At 55.2% G+C, this 24,491-nt stretch overlaps 1 protein-coding gene across 2 annotated transcripts in view; it reads right to left on the reverse strand.

Moving 5' to 3' along the window:
• Positions 1-306: 306 nt before the first annotated feature.
• The window catches only part of RAB11FIP1 (RAB11 family interacting protein 1), a 30,258-nt gene continuing 6,073 nt past the window's right edge, over positions 307-24,491 (reverse strand). Inside the window, exons 2-6 of one of the 2 annotated variants that reach the window (XM_051832365.3) lie at positions 13,359-13,798; positions 11,078-11,789; positions 8,595-9,914; positions 7,966-8,074; positions 1,167-2,909 (exon numbers count right to left, since the gene is read on the reverse strand). In XM_051832365.3, the coding sequence (XP_051688325.3) occupies positions 2,685-2,909; positions 7,966-8,074; positions 8,595-9,914; positions 11,078-11,789; positions 13,359-13,798 (2,806 nt within the window). In that variant the 3' untranslated portion in view covers positions 1,167-2,684. Of the gene's footprint in view, positions 2,910-7,965; positions 8,075-8,594; positions 9,915-11,077; positions 11,790-13,358; positions 13,799-24,491 lie in introns of both variants that reach the window. The other variant, XM_051832366.3, reaches the window with a different exon arrangement.

Consider the following 24,491-nt stretch of genomic DNA (forward strand, 5'->3'; position numbering starts at 1 on the left):
TGCAGTGGAGGATGGCTCAAGTGCTTGGGCCCTGCACCCCATGGGAGACTAGGATAAGCACCTGGCTCCTGGCTTCGGATCGGTGCAGCGCACTGCCCGTGGCAGCCATTTGGGGAGTGGACCGGCAGAGGGAGGACCTTTCTCTCTGTCTCTCTCTGTCTAACTCTGCCTGCCAAAAAAAAAAAAAAAAAAAATCTAAGTGGGACCCCTATTGGTCACCCCTCCCCCATCCACTCCCACCCAGGAGAGGTTTTCCAGGACAACACAGGTTCGCTGCATCCACCCTGAGCCACACACAAGCGCGTATTTGAAAGTTAGCACTGTTTTTATTTAGTGTTGTAGGAAAATTTAGGTAACTTCTTACATGTAAAAATCAGAGATCCAAAATCCCCAAAGTAACAAGGCAGGAAATAATAACTCCCCACCCTTGGATACCCGCACTGGGTAGGGCCCTCAGCTAGGAGGGGGTTGGGACTCAACTCCCGAGCTCCTGGAGGCCAGGCCCCCCACCCCAGCCCTAAGGGATCATTCATCAGTAATTCTTAAAAGAAAACAAAAGGGCTGACCCGGGGAACCCAGGAGGGGGAGATCCCGCGTGTCCAGTTCAGGTGCCTCTCGCCTTCAACACGGAGCGCAGGTGTCTCTCGGTCCCGTCCCCCCGCCCCTGCCCCGGCAGGCTCCCACGCAGGCCAGGCTGCACCTCACAGAGCCTCATTCCCTGGACCTCTCGCGCACATCACGCGGGGGGCATGCAGGTGCTCGGCCCAGCTGAGGGCACACTGGCTCTCTCCTCCTCAAAGCCTTTCCTGGGCGACCCCGCCCCTCCTGAGCGCTCAAGGACTTGTTATCTTCAGCCGGACAACGTCCAGGTCAGGTACTTGGCGAGCCGGCTTTAGTTCCGCCAAGCAGCCGCCGCCACACGCCCTTCAAGTCAGTTGGCTTAATTCTCCAGAGTTCCCAAGTGGCATTTCAGGCATGGGGAAGTCACCTCCCTGGCCAGCAGTAGAAGATTCTGGACAAACCACCCCTCCAGGACCACACAGGTGCCCGTGCCCGCCCTTCAAGGGGGAGGGACGCCAGTCTAAGTGCACCTGCCCCTACCCGGCCTCCAGCACACTTGGGTTATCACAGTACAAATACATTTAACATCAAGTAAAAACATAACATGGAACAAATAGATAACATACATTTTCAGAGTTCGAGTGACTATACAGGTTTTTTTTTTTTTTTAATGGACATGTAGATAAGTTTCATAGCACGATAAAAGTACAAGGCATCTGAGAAGCTGACAGCAGCCCCCAGTACTGCGGGAGAGAATTCAATTAAATAAAATGACATTGCTGCTGATCATTAAAAGTGAATTAGACAAATCAAGTTATGGTTTCATCCTGCAGACTAAAGTGCTCTGAAATCCTGAAATGCAGTTTCTGCCACCGACCAGCCTGCCTCCTAACCAAAATCCGACAAGAGTGCAAGGGAGAGATTCTGATTCAACCAGCCCCGCCCCGCCCGTGCCCATGGCCCTGTGGAATCCTTCCACACCCCCGGAGACAGACAGCAAGAGCTGATGGAGCGCCTATCCCCACCGGGAAAGCCAGTGGGTGACAGCACACGTTCTCCTGAAATTTCCTGAGGAATCTGTATCAGCGCTGTGAGCTAAGGCAGCAAGTACCCTATAAAAAAGTGTGTTACCCTGGCTTTTTAAATACAGCAGTGCCAGTCCACACAGCATCTTCCTGCTCTTCTCAACGAGGCGCCTTAAAGCAGGTTAAGGCGGAGGCACATCTGGTTTGCAACTGGCTTTTGCCGACTGATGCACACAGCACTAAGCCTCAAATTGCTGCTCTCCCCACCCCACCCTGCCCTCCAGGAAGTGGTGTGGGCTTCCCTGCGAGCTGGCGGGGAGGTGCACAGGCAGAAGTGGCCAAGGGAAACCCCCCTCCCAGAGGAGTCTACGCACCCAGAGTACTGCTTTGGAAAGCGCCGGGCACTGCCTCACCCTGCCCCAGGCACGGAATGGGCCAGTCTGGGCCGGTCTGGCCAGCGGGGACCCTGCTATTGGGAGCAGGGGGACTGGGGCCGCACGCTTGGCTGCTGGGAAGATCCCTGGTCTGTTTCCACCGCTCCAGCAGAGAGAGGGGTCCCAGGACCTCTCTCCCACCAGAGTGGGAGTGCAGGGGAACTTGGGGTTTAAGGGAGCGGCTCTTGTGCTAACAGACACGCGAAGAGGGGTCCCTCAGCTCTCCTGCTCCAGTTAAAAAAATAAATAAATAAAATAAGGCCCAAGTCTGAGTGGCTTGGAAGGCTGATGTGGGATCAGGGTTTTCTGCATCTGCGGCCGAAACCCCCAACATCAAGAAAGGTCGTCGGGGGACACAGCACCAACTGCGCGGCCCTCTGATTTCACTCCGATGGCTGGAGGATACAGATTAGGGGGGAAAAAGAAAGAAAAATCTCCATATTAAAGAAAGAAAACCCCACAAGCAACGCCTCTCTGGCTCAGATCAGATCTGCTGACCGTGTCTCTGGTGAGCATAAAATATTTACAGCCGAGTTAAAGGCACGGTGGCATTTAAGACGAAAACCCCAGGAATGCACAGTAGAAGGAACCCGGCTCCCGGTGGCAGAGCCGGCCAGGGCGGGGACGGAGGCGGAGCCTCAGGTCGGCGGGGCGGAGCTTCCAGTCACATCTTGCCCGCCCTCCGGCCCGCCTGAGCCTGCGCGGGGATGCGGAGGATGTTGGGCGTCTCCTCCATGACCCTGACCAGCAGGTTGTCGATGTAGTCCTCCAGCTCGCGCACCTGGAACTCCTTCTTGCTTATGGTTTCCTTCTGCTTGAGGACCAGCTGGATCAGCTCATCGTGGGTCAGCTGCGCGTAGGCAGACGCGGGGTCCGAGGGGCTGTATTTCTTTGGGGCCAGGGGGGAGAGGGGGTGGAGAGAAAGGGAGAGCATTACAAAAGCAGCACAAAAATCAGATCTCTAAGATCTCTCCGAAAGGGTTGTTGACAGATCTCCTCTGAGAAGGTCTTCCATCCGCTGGTTCACTCCCCAACTGGCTGCACTGGCCAGAGCTGGGCCGATCTGAAGCCAGGAGCCAGGAGCCAGGAGCTTCTTCCAGGTCTCCCACGTGGGTGCAGGGGCCCAAGCACTTGGCCTATCTTCTGTTGCTTTCCCAGGCCATAGCAGAGAGCTGGATCAAGAGGAGCAGCTGGGACTTGAACTGGCGCCCATATAGGATGCCAGCACTGCAGGCGGCGACTTTACCCACTACGCCACAGCATGGGGCCATAGAACTCTTTAAAAATGTAAAAATGACTTTAAAAAAGTCAGGGTGGTGATTGAGCTGTGGGGTGGGACACCTGCACCCTGTGTCTCAAAGTGCCTGGGTTCGAGTCTTGTCTCTGCTTCTGATTCCAATTCCTGCTAAGACAGACCCTGGGAGGTAGCAGGTGATGGCTCAAATGTTGGGTCCCTGCCATCCACGTGGCAGACCTGGATTAGCCCAGCTCCAGCTGTTATGCTGGGCATTTAGGGAATGAACCAGAAAATGGGAGCTCTGTTTCTCTCTCCCTCTCTTTGCCTCTTAAATAAATATATACATACCCCAAAAAAGTGGTTTTAATGTGAAAACCATACTTGGTTTCTACTTGTGCCCCGAGGCGCCTGGCGAGCAGGCTGAGGCAGTCACATGACAGTGCCCACCTGTGGTCACTTCCTGTAAGAAAACTGAAAAGTTCACGAGGAGGAATGCATGCTATGGAAAGACTATAAGCAAGGTGCATCGCACCGAGTCTCCCCGCCAGCGGCTTTTCCTGAAACTGGGGGCGCAGGAGATTCATGAATTGAAAGAAACAGGATCCCTGGGGCAACCTCAAGACAGATTTTTGCCTGCAGCACTCTGGGGCGGTAACAGTGATGCTTGCCCTGAGGGGTAACAGTCCCACCTGCCTACCACGAAGGCTGAGGGAGGACCTGCTCCAAGGAACGGCCAAGCCGAGGGCCCCATCAACACTCACTCCTGCACAGCTGCACAGAGGCGTCCAGCAAGCCAGAATTCAGAGGAGGAATCCCATCCCCTCATCCAGGCCAGGAACTAGAGCTCCATGACCTCAGGACTGGCTTGGAAACACGCACTGGTGTTTGCGTCCATATGCAGCAGGTTCCTTTCTTTAAGAGTTCCAGAGAGAGAGAGGGAGAGGGAGAGGTTCCATCTGCTGGTTTCCCCCAAAATGACAGCAACAGCCAGGGCCAGGCCGGGCCAGGCCAAAGCCAGGAGCCTGGAAATCCATCTGGGTTTCCCACGTGGGTGGCAAGGGTCCAAGTGCTTGGACCATCATCTGCTGCCTTCCCAGGTACATTAGCAGGGAGCTGGATGGGAAGTGGAGCAGCTAGGACTTGAACCAGCCCTCTCAGGGGACACCAGCATTGCAGGTGTTGGTTTAACCCACTGTGCTACAATGGTGGCCCTTGCACAGGGCAGGTTTTCACCCAACCCAGGCTGACCACAAACAGGTGAGATGTTTGACTACTTTGCCGGGACGGCTTCTCCCTTAACTGGTTAAAGGCAGAATTCATAGAGTGCCCCCTATGGACCTCAAAGCCTCTTTTTTTTTTTTTTTTTTTTTTAAGATTGATTGATTTGCAAGGCAGAATGAAAGAGCGCAGGGACAGGGGGAGAGAGAGAGAGATCTTCTATCCAGTGGTTCGTGCCCCAGATGGCTGCAACAGTCAGGACTGGGCCAGAGCCAGGGGCCTGGAACTCCATCTGGGCCCCCGTCACCTGCTGCTGCCCCCCAGGACACAGGAAGCTCCACTAGGATTTTTTTTTCTTTTTTACACAGCTCTAATACTGATAATAGCATTTCCAATGTGTGTCCAGCTTTTCCGTTTAACAACAGATCGGGGGCGGGGGGGGGGGTCTAGCTGGCGTCACTACTTTTAACTGGAAGTGTCAAAGCCGCCTTGATAAACAACATACTCCGAGTTGTCAATCATCAGTAAAGAATGGAGGCCCTGGAACGCTAACCAAGGAAACCAGTACCGCAGTCACCGATCCGGCCGGCGGGCGATCCGTAACTGTAGCTGGGCTGTGTCTTCCACAGCATTCCAGAGTGGGTATTTTGGTGCGTGCCGTTTGATGCCTTAGTACAAAGCACCTGTTATACGGCAGGCCAACAGCAGGCCTGCAGGAAATGTCCCCTACTTACAAGGCGGGGTCCTGGCTTAGAAATCTCCAGCAAAACAAGCAGCGGTTGCTTTTGCTTTGAGGCCGGTTATTCTCTTGGCCGGGGCCAGGAGATGAGTTCCTGATTAAACCAGCTTTGAAGAGCAAACGAAATGGGAGCCAAGGGGCCTGCAAACTTCCCGAAAGCAAGGTGTTTGCTTCTCCTTGGGGCCACAGCGCGTGCTCGTTCCTTTGAACACGGTTTCCTGTGTGCCATGCTTCTGCCCGATTTCCTGGTGAATAGCACTGATCTCTAGGAATACGGCTGCTGCCCCTTCTACCTGCAACAGCCACAGAGATGCCAGGCTGGGCTGGTCAACTTGGAGTGCACTTGGAGGCCGGGGCTGAGACGTAGCAGGTACAGCGCTCAGCCTGAGCAAGACCCAGCACCTGCACTGCCAGGGAAGAGAAGGCAACGGGGCCAGGAGATGCCGAGTCACCTTCTGCAACAGCTACTGGGCCTATTTTACCCAAAACCGGGATCTCTGATGACCCTTCAGCCCAGCTCCCCGCGGCAGAGGCACAAGGAAGCCATGAGGAATGACCACCACCCGGCACTTCTGAAACACTTTCAGGGGCTCTCGTTGTGGCACAGTGGGAAAAGTCACACTTGCAACACCAGCACCCCATACAGACACTGGTTCGAGTCCTGGCTGTTTCACTTCCGATCCAGCTGTCTGCTAAAGCACCTGGGAAAGCAGTAGAAGATGGCCCTTGCCCCAACCCACGTGGGAGACCTGGATGGAGTTCCAGGCTGTTGTGGCCAGCTGGGGAGTGAGCCAGTGGACGACAGAACTCTGCCTCACTCACTCTTTGTTTCTCTTCCTCTCTGTCACTCTGCCTTTCAAATAAATCATTTTGGGAAGAAGCTCCTGGCTCCTGGCTTCAGAACGGCTCAGCTCTAGCCATCTTGGCTATTTGGAGAATGAACCAGCAGTTGGCAGACCTTTCTCTGTTCCTACCTCTCTCTGTAACTCTATTTTTCAAATAAAATACATCTTTAAAAATAAAAATGCTTTCAGGGGCGGGCATTGTGGTGCAGCAGGTCAGGCTGCCACCCACGACGCCAGCATCCCAAATCAGAGCACTAGTTCAAGTCCTGCCTGCTCCATTTCCCACCCAGCTCCCTGCTAACGTGCCTAGGAAAGCAGTGGAAGATGGCACAAGTGCTTGGACCCCTGCACCCACATGGGAGACCTGGATGGAGCTCCTGGCTCCTGGCTTTGGCTTGGCCCAGCCCTGGCTGCTACAGTCATTTAGGGAGTGAACCAGTAGATGGAAGAACTCTTTCCTTCTCTCTTTCTCTCTGTAACTGCTTTTCAAATAAATATATAAATCTTTTTTTAAAAAAAGAAAAAGAAGCAAAACTATGAATGGTATTACAAAATTTGCACCAATCTTTTTTTTTTTTGTTTAAGATTTTGTTTGAAAGGCAGAGTAACAGGAAGGGGGAGGCAGAGACAGAGAGAGATGGTCCATCCGCTGGTCTACTCCCCAGATGGCTGCGTAGAGCAACGCCAGGAGCCCGGAACTCCAGCTAGGTCTCCCGCGTGGGTGGCATGGACAGAAGCACTTGGGCCACTTCTGATTTCCTAAGGGTGCTGGCATGGGCCTGGATCAGAAGCAGAACAGCCGGGGCTGGAAGCAGGCCTCTGATACGGGATGCCAGCATTGTGAGCAGCAGCTTAACCCGCTGCACCGCAGCACCAGCTCCGGTAAACTTCTCTGTCATTCCTTTTTCCCACCAACTTTGGTTCAGAAGCAAACATTACACATGCCTCTCTGTATGTACAGACGGAGAAAAGGGAGCCGGCAGGAGTGATAAAGCAAAATGGGTCAAGCGGTAACAGCTGGCGAATCTGGATGAAGAGTCTGTAGGAGCACTTTGTACTGTTCCTGCAACTTTTAGGCTGGACGTTATCTCAATGAAGGTACATAAAGCACACATCTATCAATAATTACCATGGAAGAATTAATGTTACAGTCTCGCTGAGCGATAAGAAAGGAAACACAGGAGAAAGAAGATATCTGACGGCCTGCATGGGTGAGCCCGTGAGTGCTATTCCCTGCTCATTAAGCAGAAGTGCCCGTGGCAATCACGGTGCCTAGGAGGCACCAGAGACTCCCCAAGAACGGAACAACTCAGGAAAAAAGGTGATGACTCGGGGTGGGGGTGGGGGTGGGGTCTCAGGGCTTCCAAAGACCCCAGAAGTGCGATTATGTAACTGCTGGCAAACCTACTGCCCGAGGAGGTGTATACAGGGCACTTCGAAAAGTCTGTGGAAAACGGGGTCCAGGCATCTGGAGAACAGTTAGGGGCTGCTCGGGTACCCACATTCCAAATCGAGGTGCCTGGCTTTGAGTTTCTGGGAGGCAGCAGCCATGGCTCTACGTCCTCGGGTCCTTGCCACCCACGTGGGAGACCTGGATTGAGCTCCTGGATCCCACCTTTTGGCCCAGCCCAACACTGAGTGCTGTGGGCATTTGGGGAGCGAATCAGTGGATAGAAGAGTTCTCTGTACCTCTGTTTCTCTGCCTTTGAAATAAAGGCAAAAAAAATTGTTTTAAATCTGTTTTCAAGTTTGTGGGAAAGGGAATTAAAAGATAAACTTATTTTGGTGCAAAAAAAGAAATGCTTTAAATGAATGTCTGCGTTTCCTGCAAACTGTTGGAAGGTCCCTGTATAATGGTGATCATTCTAGACAAGGGTGCTCCGTGGGTCTCTAACTGAAGCCACACCTTCATCATGGCTTCGTTGATCAAGTTCTCACTGATGATGGTGGCGGTTCCCAAGCTCGCGTGCGCACTCTTGGGGGCCGTCGTGTTCATTGGCTTCACAGGATGCAGCCTAAAGAGAAGGGGAAAGGGACACTTACACCTTTGTAGGGCTACAGCAAGCCAGAAACCGCCTGTCCCAAAGGCGGCCGCCGGATGAAGTCGAAAGGCACACTCTGGGCCCATTGTCTCGGTTCCTGCAGGGGGGGAGGCGGGCGGGCCCAGTGTGCAAGCCAGCAGGGCGCACTCTCCCGAGAGTCTCGGGGTGGCCTAGGTGTGGAGGCAGCTACAGCCCAGGCCTCCACGGGGCGAGGGACTCCCTGCACGGCCTCCTGGGCAGGTGCTGTAAAGGCACCCAGCCCAAACAGGCCAGCCGCTCCTGGCACAGCGCTGGCTGGAAGCCCTCAGTGCTGTGGGACTCTCCGGCCGCCTCTCGGACAGCAGCCCCGCTGCTGCTTCTGCAGTTCCAAAGCTCAGAACCTGGCCGTGCAGAGCAAGCCCTGCGGGGTCCCCACCACAGCGGTCAGCACTTCCAAACAGGGGTCCTGGCGGGAGGAGCCGAGAAGGGGTGGTCTCTCCGCGGGCACTCTCACCTGTGCTTGGCTGCCCCGCGGGCCGCGCCTGGCTGAGCTGGGAGTGGCTGTGTCTCCGAGGGCGACACCCAGGCCTGGAGGGGCGGCTTCCTCTTGCCGCAATCCACTTTACCCACGGAGCCCTCTGCTGCCGCTCTTTTTGGAGCTTCTGCCGTACTGGCGCGGTGTGTGTCGGGGGGCGGAGGGCTGGGGACGCAGCGTGCAGTGGACAAGGGCTCAGCAAGGCAGGGGCCAGGCACAGGCGAGGCCGGGCCGGGGCTGGGAGGCCTCTGCTCCTCCTCACCATGCACAGGGCGCGGAGCCTTTAGATCCACGCCCGAGCTCGGGCCGAGGGCGGGCTCCTGCATTCCGGAGGCCGCGGGGTCGGGGGCCTGGGGTGCATCCGTTCTGGGGACGGTGCCCTGGGAAGAAGCGCCCGCGTCCACAGCCACCTGCTCGTCCACCTGATCTACCCTCTCGTCGTCCGATGCGACTTCGGGAATGGAAGGCAAACTCAGGTTCAGCTCGGCCAGGACAGGTGCGAGGTCGCTCGGGGAGTCGGCTGGGAACCCCTGGCTGTCCCTCTCCGGGACGCTCGGTGCGCGGCGGGAGGAGAGAGCGAGGGGCTCCGGCCCGGCTGCGGCAGCAGACCCCGCAGCCCCGCGCTCCAGGCCGGGGACCCTAGAGGGCTGTGCCCCGCCATCAGCCAGGTCCCTGGCAGGATGCACATCCCCTCCCGCCTCCTCCTCCTCCTCCTCGTCCTCCATACACAGCTGCTCGGAGAATGACACACGCTTCTCTGTCCTCCCGCGGCCGGCAGGGACGGCGGGGGCCACATCTGTGCCACGTTTCTCCATATCCCTCGCGGGGGCCAATGCGGACCCCGGCGCTCCCGCTCCTCCGCCATCGCGGAGCCGGTTCCCCGCACGCAGTGCAGACCGACTCCCCAGGCCCGGGTCCCACCCCACGGGAGGCTCCTGGGCAGGGACATGAGCACATGGGTCCTCGTCGGCCTCCTCGGACGGGAACCGCACAAGCTCCCCCTGCTGCCGCGCCTCGTGCAGGGCGCTCCCGGCAGCAGCCAGGGTGTCCGGAGCGCGCGTCGAACTCTCCTTTGCCGAGGCTGTTCTAAGGGGCCCAGGAGGCTCGCCCTCGCCGGGAGAAGGCCAGCTCTGGATCGGGGTGGATGTGGAAATGGGAGCGGCTATGGGAGACCACAAGGAGGAGGAGGAAGAGATGGAGGAGGGCTCTGCTTCGGGAGGGGCCCGGGGAGAGGCTAGGGGCGAGCTGGGGGGAGAAGGAGGCCTGGCTTTGGGTGGCGCCTCTGGAGACACGTCCACTCTGCAAAATGACAAAATAAAATCTGCCGGTCAGTTGCAGATGCAGAGTGAGAGACAAAAAAAAAAAAGTAAAAGCTAAAAGGGTTTTCTGCATTTGGAGGCTCTCTCTTAAAGACGGCTAGGGAAGAGGCACCGACACGTGACACACAGAAGGGCACTTCTGTGACCGAGCGGGCCTGCCCCACAGAGCAAGGAAAGACCCAGGAGGGCAGCAGCCTGCGGTTTCTCCAGGTGACCACACACAAGCCCTGGCCTTCAACACCGTGAGTGGGGTACCATGAAGCAGCAGGCAGAGACAGAAGAGGAACCGTGCGTGCATGCACACGTCTGTACGTGTCAGGTCCAAGGAGGCAGAAGCTCCAAAAAACAAGTCTCTCGCCCCCAAGACCTCAGAAAAGCAGAAGCAGAAGCCTCAAGGGCACGCAGGCTCATGCAACCAGGGGCGGAGGAGGAAACACACAGAGAACCGTCGCAGGCACCAGCACCCCAGCACCAGGCATGCGCAAGGGTGGGCGGGCACTTGGCACAGCAGCTGAGATGCCACCTGGGACACTTGCATCCTACAGTGGCGTGCCTGGGTGCACTCCTCACTGTAGCTTCCTGCTGATATACACCCTGGGACGCCTCCCTCAGGGACGCCTGGGGCAGGCAGTGACCTGACAGGCCTGGGTCACAGCCACTCACGTGGGAGACCCAGATAAGAATCTGGCTCCCAGCTCCAGCTGCTGCAGGCACGCAGGAGTGAACCAGCAGATAGGAGAGCTCTGCCTGCCTGCCTCTCCCTCTGTGTGTGCCTTTCAGATCAACAGTGCGCAAGGACGTGCCTCCCTCCCAGGGAAACGTCCGTTGAGAATTTAATCGGCAAGGCTTCGGCACATGCCGCAGCGCACAGCTACTACTCCTGATCTGGACCGCTCCGGGCCTGCTGCAAATCACGCATTCCACTGGGATAGCTCATCGGACACAGGAGATGGACACGCCACGCCTGCCAGGCAGTGGCTCTGGGCTAGGGGAGTGTCAACGCAATTAGGACAGGCAGGCAGGCAGGCGGTGGAGTACCCCCGGGGGACAGTGCCAGGTTTGCTCCAAGGGCAGAAGGCAGGGCTTGCTGAGTGCCAGGCCACAAGGGCGGAAGGGCCCGGCGGGAAGGGGACCCACACTCACCGGGGCTTGACGGCCTTGGTCTGCAGCGCCCTCGGCGTGGGAACGGGCGGCTTTGGTCCAGCCTGGGACTCTGGGTCGGCTTCGGCTTCTGTAATCTGCACATCTTCAAAGGGGTTCAGGGCGTGGCCCTGAGCGGAGGCAGCAGCCGCAGAATCCCCCGTGGGCCCCAGCTTGCCCTCCTTCTCCTTGCTTTCGCCCTCGCCGCCCTTCGCTGCGTCCTTCTTTCCCGTCACCAGAGACAGCAAAGAGGCCTTCTTGCTCTCCTGTTTCTTGCCCTCCTGGGTTTCTCTTGCAGCCTCCATGCTGGCCAGAGCCCTGTCTTCCTGGGCATCCCCAGTGACTTGCGGTCGGTAGGACGGCAGGGTCATGGCCTTCCCAGCGTCCGGGGCGGGGGACTCAGAGAACCACCGGTCGGCAGCCGCCCCGCCTCCATCGCCAGGCTCCTTCCACGGCCTGGAGGCCAGGTTTTCGGTGGATGAGAACAGACGCTTCTTCCGGAAGCCCTGGGGGGATGGCGAGGATGAGGCGCTGCTGTCCTTGGTCTCGCTCCTGGCTTCCGGCTGCTCCAGGTACACGTGGCTCCCGTTGATACAGACGTTCGAGCGAGACAAGACATCATTTTTAGACCGAAGGCCGCCGAGGAAGGGGAGGCTGAAGTTGATCTGGCTCAGCTGTTTCGGATCTGCACTGGCTGTTCTCTTGTGAGACGTGACTGCGGGAGGAAAAACAAGGGGAGCATGGGGCGGGGTAAGCCAGGGGCTGCCGTCCTGTTTGGGGTCCCGGTTTGAGTCCCGGCTGCTCTGCTTCCGATCCAGCTCTCTGCTAATGCACCTGGGGAAGGCGGCAGTTGACGGCCCAGGTGTTTGGGCCCCTGCCTCCCATGTGGGAGACCTGGATGGAGTTTCTGGCTTCTGGCTTTGGCCTGGTCCACTTCTAGCTGCTGCAGCTATTTGGGGATCGAATCAGCAGGAACAGGGTTTGGCCAAAGCTGGGAGCTAGGAACTCAGTTCAGGTTTCCTATGTGGGTGGCAGGGGCCCAACCGCTGGAGCCATCACCACTGCTTCCCAGGTCTGCATGAGCAGCACGCTGGAGTCGGCAGCCAGAGCAGGCGTCAAACCATGACATGGGATGCAATGCAACCAGCAGCCTGAACCTCCAGGCCACACTCCTGCCCCTTGATACATATTTTTGTTTCCCTAAGACGTGCAGGGGGTGGTGGTACTGACATCTAGCAAACAGGTCAAATGCACAAGTAATTCAGAGTTAAGGGCATGAGAGTCCCTAGGTGCCATTAGGGATGTATCCCATGGGGTTGAATACTACCCGATGAATGAATGGAATATCAGATCTACCATAAGGTTCTAGGTTTTAGCCTTAAAACAACAACAGACAACTCGGGATGTACTCATTTGGTCAGCTCCAAAAGCTGGGACTAACGTGCATAAATTACAGAGCAGGACATTTTGGGAAGAGAGTTTATACTTTTTCAGAAACCGAAGGGCTCAGAAACAGAGTCAGGGGCAGGTGTTTGCACAGGGGTAGAGATGCCATTTGGGGCACCTGCATCCCACCTGAGAAGGCCGGATTCAAGTGCTGGCTACACTCCTGACTCCAGCTTCCTGCCAACACACACTCTGGGAGGCAGCAGGTGAGGGTGTAAGTACTTGGGTCTCTGCTGTCCATGGGAGAGACCTAGACTGAGTTTCCAGCTCCTGGCTTTAGCCTGGTCCAGCACCAGCCATTGTGAGCACTTGGGGAGGGGGAGTGAACCTGTGAATGAGAGCTCGCTCTCTCTCTCTGCCTTTGAAATAAATAATTTAAGATTTATTTATTTATTTGACAGGCAGAGTTACAGAGAGAGGGAGAGACAGACAGAGAGATCTTCCATCTGCTGGTTCACTTCCCAAATGGCCACAACAGTCAGGGCTGGGCCAGGCCAAAGCCAGCAGCCAGGAGCTTCTTCTGGGTCTCCCATGTGGGTGCAGCCACCTTCTGCTGCCTTCCCATGAGCATTAGCAGGGAGCCGGATCAGAAGTAGAGCAGCTGGGTCTCGAACTGGTGCCCATATGGGATGCCAGTGTTGCAAATGGCTTAAAAATGCTGGCCCCAATAAATAAAAATTTTAAGAAAGAAATCGAGTTGGCCTCTTTGCTGAGATTACCCGTCACCATCATCATTTTAGGGACTGGGGAGCTGAATAAAGATCTCCAGATTGGTCTCCCTCTCAAAGCACAATGGACGAGGGCAGAGAGACCAGGGGCGGAGGAGGCAGGGACTCACCGTCGGCGGCAGAGGAGGGCTCGTCCTCATCCTCATCGCCCCAGCGGGACTGCAAGTCCCCGGGGCGCAGCAGCACCTTGTCCGGCTTCGAGGTCGGCAGGACAGACATGGACTGGGAGAGCGGTGTCTTCTGCAGGTTCGACTTGGAAAACAAGGTCTTGATCTTGGACTTCTTCTTCTTGTCTTTGGAAGGAGCCTCGTCGTCGCTGTCCGCGGAGGCCATCGTGCTGGGGACGATGGCCGAGGCGGTGTCGGAGGCGCTGTCCTTGCTCTTGCCTTTGATCTTGTCCTTGAGCTTCCCGAATGGGTTCCGAGACTTGTCCTTCACGGACAGGTCGAACATGCTGGCCGTCATGCTGTTCCTCATGAACTGGATGTCCACCTCGATCTCCCCTCGCTCCTTGTCCTGCTTGCCAGGCTTGGATCTCAAACGGTACCACCTAAAGGGAGACAGGTGAGGGGTCACCTTGGGACAGAAGTGCCCGAAACAATGCCCCACCTCCCAGTGACGGTCCCTCCTCTCTGCTCTACCAACCTCGTACACACACACACACACACACACACACGAGTTAGCCTTTCTCTTTACCGGCTGAGGGCAGAACCTGTGCTGTTATTTATTTATTAAGATGTATTTATTTATGTATCTATCTGAAAGTCAGAGTTAGAGAGACAGAGACAGAGAGAGATCTTCCATCTGCTGGTTCACTCATCAAGCGGCCGCAACAGCCAGGCCAGCAGGAGCCTGGAACTTCGTCCAGGTCTCCCACGTGGGTGGCAGGGGCCTACACACTTGGGCCATCTGCTGCTGCTTTTTCCCCAGGTGCATTAGCAGGGAGCTGGATTGGAAGTGGAGCGGCCAGGACATGAACCAACGCCCATACGGGATGCCGGTGTTACAGGTGCCGGCTTTACCCGCTATGCCACAGTGGTGGCCCTGAGTTCTCATTTCTGAGACGGCAATGACGACATCTGATGTACTACTTAGTGTATGATCCCCTAAAACCCTGATTCAACAAAGAGCTATTTCTAAAGATAAAGAGACAGACATTCCATCAAATCACTTCTGATCCATGTATGTTTCCTCAACAGAGTAAGGACGCAGAGATTATGCGCAAACAGCTAAGAAAGTGGCACTGGAGCTTACAGGTGGATCTCAGAGAGGGACAGGTACTGAGCCCTTCAGTTAGGTGCCTGCCTCCCACTGCACAGTACCTGGGCTTGATACTCCGGCTCCTGACTGCGGCCGCCCAGCAATGCAGACCCCAGGAGGAGGTGAGATGACTCCAGTCACTGGGCTCCTGCTACCCCATGGGGGATGCAGATTATGTTCCCAGCTCCCAGCTCCGGCCCCTGCCCAGCCCCAGTCATTGAAAGCATTTGGGTAGTAATCAGCAGATGGAAGATACTTTCTCTCTTGCTCTCTCTTCTTTAAAGAATAACTGAAAAAGACACAGTTAAAAATGAAAAAAGGTGGGGGGGGGGGGCTGGCTCTGTGGCATAGCAGGTAAAGCTGCCACCTGCAATGCAGCATCCCATATGGGTGCCGGTTTGGGTCCCAGCTGCTCCACTTCCGATCCAGCTCTCTGCTATGGCCTGGGAAAGCAGTAGAAGATGGCCCAAGTCCTTGGGCCCTGCACCTGCGTGGGAAACCCAGGAGAAGCTCCTGGCTCCTGGCTTCGATCGGCAGAGCTCCGGCCGTTGCAGCCAACTGGGGAATGAACCAGTAGATGGACAACCTCTCTCTCTCTCTCTCTCTCTCTGCCTCTCAAGCAAACTGATTTTTTTTTAAAGGTTTTATTTATTTGAGAGTTAGAGTTACAGACAGAGAAAGGGACAGAGAGGTCTTTTATCCACTGGTTCACTCCCCAAATGGCCACAACAGCTGGAGCTGGGCTGATCTGAAGCCAGGAGCCTCTTCCAGGACTCCCATGCAAGTGCAGGGGCCCAAGGACTTGGGCCATCTCCTACTGCTTTCCCAGGCCACAGCAGAGAGCTGGATTGGAAGTGGAGCAGCCGGTACTAGAACTGGTACCCATATAGGATGCCAACACTGCAGGCAGAGAATTAACCTACTGTGCCACAGCACTGGCCCCGCAAAATTAATTTTAAAAAAATAATAAACATGGGGCCAGCTCTGTGGCAGCATCCCATATGGGCACCAATTCAAGTCCTGGCTGCTCCACTTCCAATTTACCTCCCTGCTAATGGCCTGGGAAAGCAGTGAAAGATGGCCCAAGTGCTTGGGCCCCTGCACCCGCATGGGAGACCCTGAAGAAGCTCCTGGCTCCTGGCTTCAGCCTGCCTGGCTGTTGCGGTCATTTGGGGAGTGAACCAGCAAATAGATGATGTCTCCTTTTCTCCCTCTCTCTGTGTGTAACTGCGCCTTCCAAAGAAGTAAACGAATCTTTAAAAAATAATAATAAATGTGTCATAAAGTGACAAATACAACATAATTCCACGTACATGAACTACTCCAGGTAGTCAAATTCGCGGAGACAGAAAGCAGGATGGTGGCTGCCAGGGGCTGGCAGGGTGGGAAATGGGAGTCAGTGTTTGAGGGGCACAGAGCCCGAGCCGGAGACATGGAGCAGTCCTGGCGGTGGACTGGTGGTGCCAACCACACGAGGATGCATACGGGTGTGAGGTCACAGCTGTGCACCTAAGACGGCTCCCACGTGACTTTTTTTTTTTTTTTTAATTATTTATTTATTTTTTTTTTTTTGACAGGCAGAGTGGACAGTGAGAGAGAGAGACAGAGAGAGAAAGGTCTTCCTTTGCCGTTGGTTCACCCTCCAATGGCCGCCGCTGCAGCCGGCGCACCGCGCTGATCCTGGCAGGAGCCAGGAGCCAGGTGCTTTTCCTGGTCTCCCATGGGGTGCAGGGCCCAAGCACCTGGGCCATCCTCCACTGCACTCCCTGGCCATAGCAGAGAGCTGGCCTGGAAGAGGGGCAACCGGGACAGAATCCGGCGCCCCAACCGGGACTAGAACCCGGTGTGCCGGCGCCGCAAGGTGGAGGATTAGCCTATTGAGCCACGGCGCCGGCCTCCCACGTGACTTTTATGTTACGTGTATGTTGCCGCAGTAAAAGACAGGGAGACACTGGAAGGCAAGTATTCTTCCTTAGCTGAATCATTAGAAAAAGGGGCAATGCAAACCTGATTCAGATATCTCACTCGGCCACTTGCAAGCAACTGCAGCACACGCCACAAGGCCACCCCAACCCACGGCGTCCACCTTCCTGGGAGCCCAGTAGGTATCTTCGGCAGACCAGAGGGGAACGTGTGCTCCACCAAGGCAGGACCATTGGGGGCCGAGCACCTGCCCGGCCTCCGTAGGCCTGGCTGCCCGCTACCTCTCAGACTCAGAACCCACATCCTGACATTTTTTCAGTGACCTACTTTGCAAGAGCCGAGGGCCAGACTTTAAGGAAATGATGGTTTTGCCCACATGAGCACAACTTCCTCTTTCACCTTCAGCAGGGGCTCGCTCACAGGGCAGGTCAGGGGGGACAGAGGAGGGTAGAAACCTCACCCATCCACAGCACCCATGGCACACCTGGCACGGTGCATGTACGGCTCCAAGAATGGCTTGGGGTGGACAGCGTACCCACTTTACAGACGCGTACACTGACACTCAGAAGTTAGATTCTTGGATCCTAGGCCTTGCACACTGCTATGGGGACGGCCAGGACCCCGCATCAGCTCTGCATTTCCCCAAAGCTCCTGCTCCTTCGCATCCACCCAGATTCCCACCGTAACTTAAATCCCCTCGTTTGTCTTCCATGGCCCATCTTTTGGAACACAAGGAGTGGAGGGCTCACCGCTCAGTTCCTTTTGAGGAGAGTTTGACTTTCTCATTTCAATTTCTAATTTCAGGGACAGCTTTTCGGGTTTCACAAAAATCTTCGGGTGGGGGAGGGGCGCGACGGTCCCAGAAGCTAAAAGGTCCTCTTGAACAGCCCCCAGGCAACCCCATTCTCAGGGACCCGGCCTGGGATGGTTTGCATATTTGTCGGTTAGATGCTGAGAGGATTATTTGTATTTTTCCCCTCTGACCGGGCACGTGGTACACGGTTGCCTTGGCGATGAAGGGTGTTTGGCTTTTGTAAACACCCGTTGTGGGCACTTGAAAGGAAAAGGTGTGGAAGTGAAGACGCAGGCTCAGATGACCTAGTGGGCAGGCGGCGGGGATGGCGGAGACAGGGACGCCTAGCCAGCCTCGCCCGCCCGTGCAGAAGCACCCCAGGCTCCTTGGAGGCGGCTGTCAGCTGGTTCCTGGGCTCAGGGCTGCTTCCCTCAGAAAGGACTGATGCCCAGGTGTTGTATTCTGAAGCTACAGCCCACCCCAGGATCCTCGCCACCTGCTGCCGAGGTCCAGCGCCCAGGAAGCCCAGTGGGATTGGTTCTGGAAACGTCTAACACCAGCAGGAGGTGCCCAACAGAAGCCTGGCAGAATCTTGCTGCTTATTTTCCCAAGCAAACTCCCGGAGCCGCAGGGCCTGGCTGCGGGAGGGTGGGAGATGCAGGCTGAACCTCAGGCCGCTGAGCGTCCTGTGTGAGCGCTGGAACTTGAAAAAGCGCTTGCTACAGAGGTGTCATCTGTGTCTGCGGTGTTATCCTCATCCTGCGGAAGGACACGTGACAGGGGCGGGACCTGCTGAGCTGACTGAGATCCATGTCCGGGAAACAGCTCTCCGCGAGACATCCCGAGCTGCAACGCGGCGGTGGGTCTGAGCGTTGAAGATCGGTTCGGCTTTTCCGTTCCTGCACCCCACGGACGCGGTTCACAAATAATGAGCTCCCCACGTCACCCCCCTGCAGCATGTGACGGCAGCCTGGGCGTGCCCACCACTGCCTCTCCCCCAGGCCCAGAAAGCTTGGGTTATCTCCGAAATCAGGGTTGGGTCCGAGTCCCTGGTCCAAAGGGCAGGGTGCAGAGAGAAAGCCATAATCCCGAGGCAGCAAGTTTATTTTTAAGCCCATATTCAGAAAATATCCTGCAACCTACCACAGACACGCAAAAACCAAAGGGTCCTTGTATATAAAAAATAATTACTTTGGGGGTCGGCGCCGTGGCTCACTTGGTTAATCCTCCGCCTGCGGCACCGGAATCCCATATGGGCGCCAGGTTCTAGTCCCGGTTGCTCCTCTTCCAGTCCAGCTCTCTGCTGTGACCCGGGAAGGCAGTGGAGGATGGCCCAAGTGCTTGGGCGCCTGCACCAGTGTGGAAGACCAGGAGGAAGCACCTGGCTCCTGGCTTCAGATCAGCGTAGCTCTGGCCATAGTGGCCATTTGGGGGGTGAACCAACGAAGGAAGACCTTTCTCTCTGTCTCTCCCTCTCACTGTCTGTAACTCTGCCTGTCAAATAAATAAAATAAAATAAAATAAAATTACTTTTAATTAAAACTCAGTCCTTCGGAAATTAAAAAAGGATCTCTGACTATGTAGAAAGTAACAGAGAAATTTAGATGAACGATGTTTTTAAGTACTAAGAGGCATAGGGTAATAGTCAAATCACACAGAGTGGTATAAAATGGAAAGTCCAGTCTTCCTGGTCCTCAGGCCTCCTTGCAGAGATACTGCTGTTATCAGGGTCATTCCCTTCTAAGTGACAGCCAGGGCATAAACAAGCAAAAATGTCCCTTATCTAAATAGGCTGCTCCTTTTTGGTTTAAGTGTGTTTTTTTTTGGGGGGGGGGTCACACATAAGATACGGCAACAGCTAAAATATATACAAAATGTTGCTTAAGTCTTGTAGACTTTGAGAAAGATGTCTTACAAACAGAAATAAGGGAATGTGTGTGAGAGCAAGAGCGAGAGAGGGAGAGAGCAAGGGCGAGGGCGAGGGTGAGAGCAAGAGCCAGAGAGAGAGAGAATATGAATGAACCAGGTATAGGTAAGGCCGGCACAGGGGTCTGTGTCCCCGAAGGGGCGGCATCTGCTTCCCCTGCAGCCGCTGGGGAACCGCAGGTGCCTGCGTCCCCACCGTGGAATCTCCAGGGGACAGCTAGAACCACCCAACCGTGCCAGTCCTCTAAAACCCAGGGGAAGCTGACCCCAGGGCCCCAGGAGGGGTGCTTCCCTGGAATGCGGCAGGGCAGTGCCGGGCGGTGCAAGGACTGCCTGGAATGTCAGAAACAGACTCCCAGCGGCAGACGGTCGGTGAGGACAGATGTGAGTTTCTCCCCGCCCACATTCCTGAGGGCGGCAGGCCGCGCACTGAGAGAGCCAGCCGAGCGCTCACTCGGGCAGCGCAGGGGCCCCAGAGGCCCGCCGTCCTGCAGGACAGACAGCAGGCGAGGACACTCCCTTTGCTGGGCACAGTTCTGCACTGGGTCGGGACTCAGCGCGATGAGAGCGTGCGGGTGCTATGGGAGACATGGAGAGCCCCGGGGGCCACCACCTCGTTCCTTCCATGTGTGTCAGTCTCAAGGGATGTCTGGAGCCAGCCCGGGCTCCAGGGTCAGGGTGGACTGCCTACATCCCCCCGGCACCTTTCTCAGGTCAGATCTCAAGTGGGACTTGCAGCCTGAGTCATCCTGCAGTAACCAGGCACCACGACACAGGGGACTGTGGCCTCGGGTGCGCCCAGGCCTGCGCCGGTGTGGGGGAGGCAAGACCAGCTCATCTGGCTCGGATGAAGAGACTTCTTCAAAAATCGGTCCATGGCAGGCGCCATGGCTCAGTAGGCTAATCCTCTGCCATGCGGCGCCGGCACCCTGGGTTCTAGTTCCGGTCGGGGCGCCAGATTCTGTCCCGGTTGCTCCTCTTCCAGGCCAGCACTCTGCTGTGGCCTGGGAGTGCAGTGGAGGATGGCCAAGTGCTTGGGCCCTGCACCCCATGGGAGACCAGGAGAAGCACCTGGCTCCTGCCTTCGGATCAGTGCGGTGCGCCGACCGCAGCACACCAGCCGCAGTGGCCATTGGAGGGTGAACCAACAGCAAAAGGAAGACCTTTCTCTCTGTCTGTCTCTCTCACTGTCCACTCTGCCTGTCAAAAAGAAAAAAATCGGTCCATGGATGGTCCTCCCCGCCGGGGGGTCACTGTGATGCTGAGCATCACGTGGTCAGCCACCCAGACCCTCTGAAAAGGTGGCAGAAGAGGGGTGGTTCTGCTTGGGGGAAGGCCCAAGAAGCCACGTGCAGCAGCCAGCGACAGAAGTGTTTGCACCACGTGTGCGCTCTATGACAACCCTGAGGTTTGACAGGTCTTGTCACTCAACAGCATCACCCGACTTTGCGTGTAGAAGTGGCCTTGGGCTGGCCCTGCCTCCCCGGCCCCTGCCCTCTGCCACCAGCACCTGCTTGGAAGGCCTGTGATGTGAGCACGGAGCGGCTGTAGCTCGGTGCACTGACCCAGAATGTCAGGGGAGACATCCATACTTGCAGCCACCAGAAGCCATCCTAAGGACAGGTAAATGACATGGTGGAGGGGAGAGCGTAGGTCAAAATACACGTTAGAAGTTTAATGTTGTTGTCCTTTGTTAATCTGACCATTACCTTTTTATAAAATTTTTTTAAAGTTCTTTTCCTTTACATTTTTCTAAAAGATATTTATGTCTTTGAAAGGCAGAGTGATGGGGAAGGGGGGAGAAGGGAGAGAGAGGGAGAGAGGGAGAGAGAGAGAGAGAGAGAGAGAGAGAGAGTGGGCGCACTGGGCCAGGCTGAAGCTAGGAGCCTGGAACACAAGGCCAACCAGGTCTCCCCATGGGGGCAGCAGCCTGGGTAAATGGGACATCATCTGTGGCATCTCAGGCACATCAGCAGGGAGCTGGATTAGAGCTGAGCAGCCAGGGCTGGAAGCGGCACCCACATGGCATGCTGGCACTGCAAGGGGTGCCTTAACCCGCTGCACCCCAAGGCCAGCCCTGGTTAATCGACGGATTCAGGTGAGCTCTCGAAAGAGAATTTAGGATACCGACAGTTCTGGCTGTACTAAGTACCAGAACTTATCCATCAAATGTAAATAAAAATTATTTTCATTTGAAAAACGCAGGAAAAGACTCACAAAATTGGTTTGTATTACATCATTTCTTCCAAGTTAAAAAATATGCGAGAATTTTATGAGCATCCTGGTCAGCGTACGCTTTCTGTGACTTAGCAGAACACACAGCGACCCTCAGAATCCTCCAGCGTTTCTTCCAAGGTGGGAGACGGGAAACCGAGGGCTCCCAAACTCACAGGGCAAGAGGGTGCAATTTGCTTAAGTAGCTGAAGAACCAAGACATGTTTTCTTTTGGCCTCAAAAAAAAAAAAAAAAAAAAAAAAAAAAGAAGGTTTTGATATGCAAAGCTTTTGGTGTGTACAGAAAGTAAAAACGCCATTACAGCCTCGGGGGAAGTGGTAGCCCCAGCGGTCACCCACCAATCAATCACAGCCACTGTGACGCAGGAAAACCTAACTGCAGTTATAGGCTTGCTGGCAGGAGCCTGAGCAAGCAGGGCGACGTGGCGGGAGCAGAGCGTCACAGCGCCCACTCTTCGGGGGTGGGTGTCCTGGAGTTTGTATCACACCTGTCTTACAAAACAAACACACCTATCAAATCCAGGAGCAGTGCACCCATCCTGAGCAGCTCTGGTTCTGCAGGTACTCCAGGGTCTTACTCATCTCCATCTTGTTTCCCTCTTCCTCTTTTTACCTTTCCTGCTTTCTCTTTAGTTAAGATTTATTTATTTACTTGAAAGGCAGAGTTACAGAGAGGGACAGAGTGAGCTTCCGTAGCTTCCATTCACTGGTTCACTACCTATATGGCCACATCATCTGGGGCTAAACCAGGCTGAAGCCAGGAGCCAGAAACTCCATCCCAGTCTCCCACGTGGGTGCAGGGGCCCAAGCACTTGGGCCATCCTCCACTGCTTTCCCAGGTGCATTAGCAGGGAGCTGGATCGGAAGTGCGGTGGCCGGGTAAAGCGTGAACTGGGGCCCATAGTGGCGTAACCCACTGTTCCACAATGCTGGACTCTCTGCTTCTGGTCTTCATCTTCATGGTTCCCAAGTTCTTCTCTCCCTTCTACATCTTCACCTCATCCTCTTCTTCATTAAACTCTTCCTCCTCCTCTTCATTCGCACCACTGACTGGCCCACCTGAGTCAGGGACTTCCGGTCACAGCCATCCAGGGGCCAGGTGGGCAGGGGCCTGTGGACATCACAGGACAGACCCAAGCCTTCCCAACAGCTTCTTCAAGGCTCCCAAGGTACTGATACCTTTTGGTTTATTTCCCCAGAGGTTGTGATGCGTCAGATTTTTCCACTCATCCCTCCAGACCTCCAAAGTCTCTGCACTCAGGTGGGCCCAAGCCTTTTCAATTTAGGGAGCCTGGGAGAATCGGAAACCAAAATCAAACCTACATCTAAGGGCCTCTAAGTTCACAAATTCAGCTGCTCAACCCTCAGTCTCTCCATCATCTGATAAGCAGCTGTCAACACAGGTTTTCTAAGTGGAAAGCAATCACAAGTTCCTTCCAAGAGAAGACTTAGAAAATATAAAGGGCCAAGAGTCTACGATTCTCTAAGAAAAATGAACTCACTTTTTAAAAAAGATTTATTTTATTTATTTGAAAGGCTGAGATACAGAAAGGGAAGGGGAGAGGGAGGGGGAGGTGAGAGGAAGGGGGGAGCACGCGAGAGAGATCTTCCATCCGCTGGTTTTGGGTCAGGCCAAAGCCAGGAGCTTCATCGGGGTCTCCCATGTGGGTGCAGGAATCCAAGGGCTCGGGCCATCCTCCTCTGCTTTCCCAGGCCATAGCAGAGAGCTGGATGGGAAATGGAGCAGCCGGGACTCAAACCAGCGCCCATATGGGATGCCGGCTTTGTCCACTATGCCACAGTGCTGGCCCCAAATTAACTCATTTCAAGCATGGAATTCTATCACTCCTGCAATCACCTATTCACGAGTTCTTCATAAAGCTTGGCCTTCCCTAAAAAAGCCACAAATGTTAATACTCTATCATGGGACCTGGTGTCCACCTCTTGCCCAAGCGTACACGCCACTGAAGCATTGTACGTGATCTGCCATAGAACAGTTTCTAAGGGCAGCCGTGGGGTCCTCACGTAGAAATTTTAAAAATGAAATGAGAACGGCCCACATTGGGGTGCAGCAGGTTAAACCACCGCCTGTGTTGCCTGCACCCCATAACAGCACTGGTTTGAATCCCAGCTGCTCTGCTTCTGATCCAGCTCCCCACTAATGGGCCTGAAGAGCTTGGGCCCCTGCACCCATGTGGGAGACCGGGATGGAGTTCCCAGCTCCTGGCTTTGGCCTGGCCCAGCCCTGGCTGTTGCCATTTTGGGGGTGAACAATGGATGTCTCTGTCTCTCCCCACCTCCTTCCCTCTCCCTCTCTAACTGTTCCTTTCAAAGAAATGTCTCTTTAAAAAAAAAAAAAAAAGAGGGAGAAAAAAAAAGACAATCGTTTGGTTCATCACGCCTTGGTCAGTTGGTCAGTCCAAAAGGGAGCTAAGAAACTTCAGCACAACTAACATCAAAGAACACGCAGTCCGCTCCTCGGCCATCACACAGCCCTTGGGATGGGGCTCTGGCGAGGAGCAGACCATCTGCGATTTATCTTGTGATCACAGTCAGTCCAGAGGAGGAGAAAAAAGAAACGCATACGGAAAGCCTTTTTAAATCCTGTTTTAATAGCAAATGAGTAGCAAAAAAACAAAACTAAAAACTCAAGGGGCTTTCCCTTGGGAAACCCCACGGGACTGGTGCTGTAAGTGGCGACACCCCTGGAGAAACACACCCCCCCAGGCCCCGCCAGGCACTGTTGCCCTTTGCTTGAGGCGCCCGGTCCTTATTTGAAAGAGTTACAGAGAGAGAGCCAGAGTGAGAGAGAGGTCTTCCATCCACTGGTTCACTCCCTAAATGGCTGCAAAGGCCAGAGCTGAACTGTTCCGAAGCCAGAAGCCAGGAGCCTCTTCCAGGTCTCCCACACGGGTGCAGGGGCCCAAGCACTTGAGCCACCATCAGCTGCCTTCCCAGGCACAGTAGCAAGGAGCTGGATTGGAAACGGAGTTGCCGAGACTCCATCTGCACTCCAGTATGGAGTGTGAAAAACATTCAAATGGCTCGCTCACCTCCACAGCTGTGGTTTGCATCCAAGGGCTTGGCTTTCCTAAGGTTATTCAAAG

This window comes from Oryctolagus cuniculus, chromosome 2 (genome assembly GCF_051225735.1).
Source record: "Oryctolagus cuniculus isolate XC-2025 breed Fujian yellow rabbit chromosome 2, ASM5122573v1, whole genome shotgun sequence".
Taxonomy (NCBI): Eukaryota; Metazoa; Chordata; class Mammalia; order Lagomorpha; family Leporidae; genus Oryctolagus; species Oryctolagus cuniculus.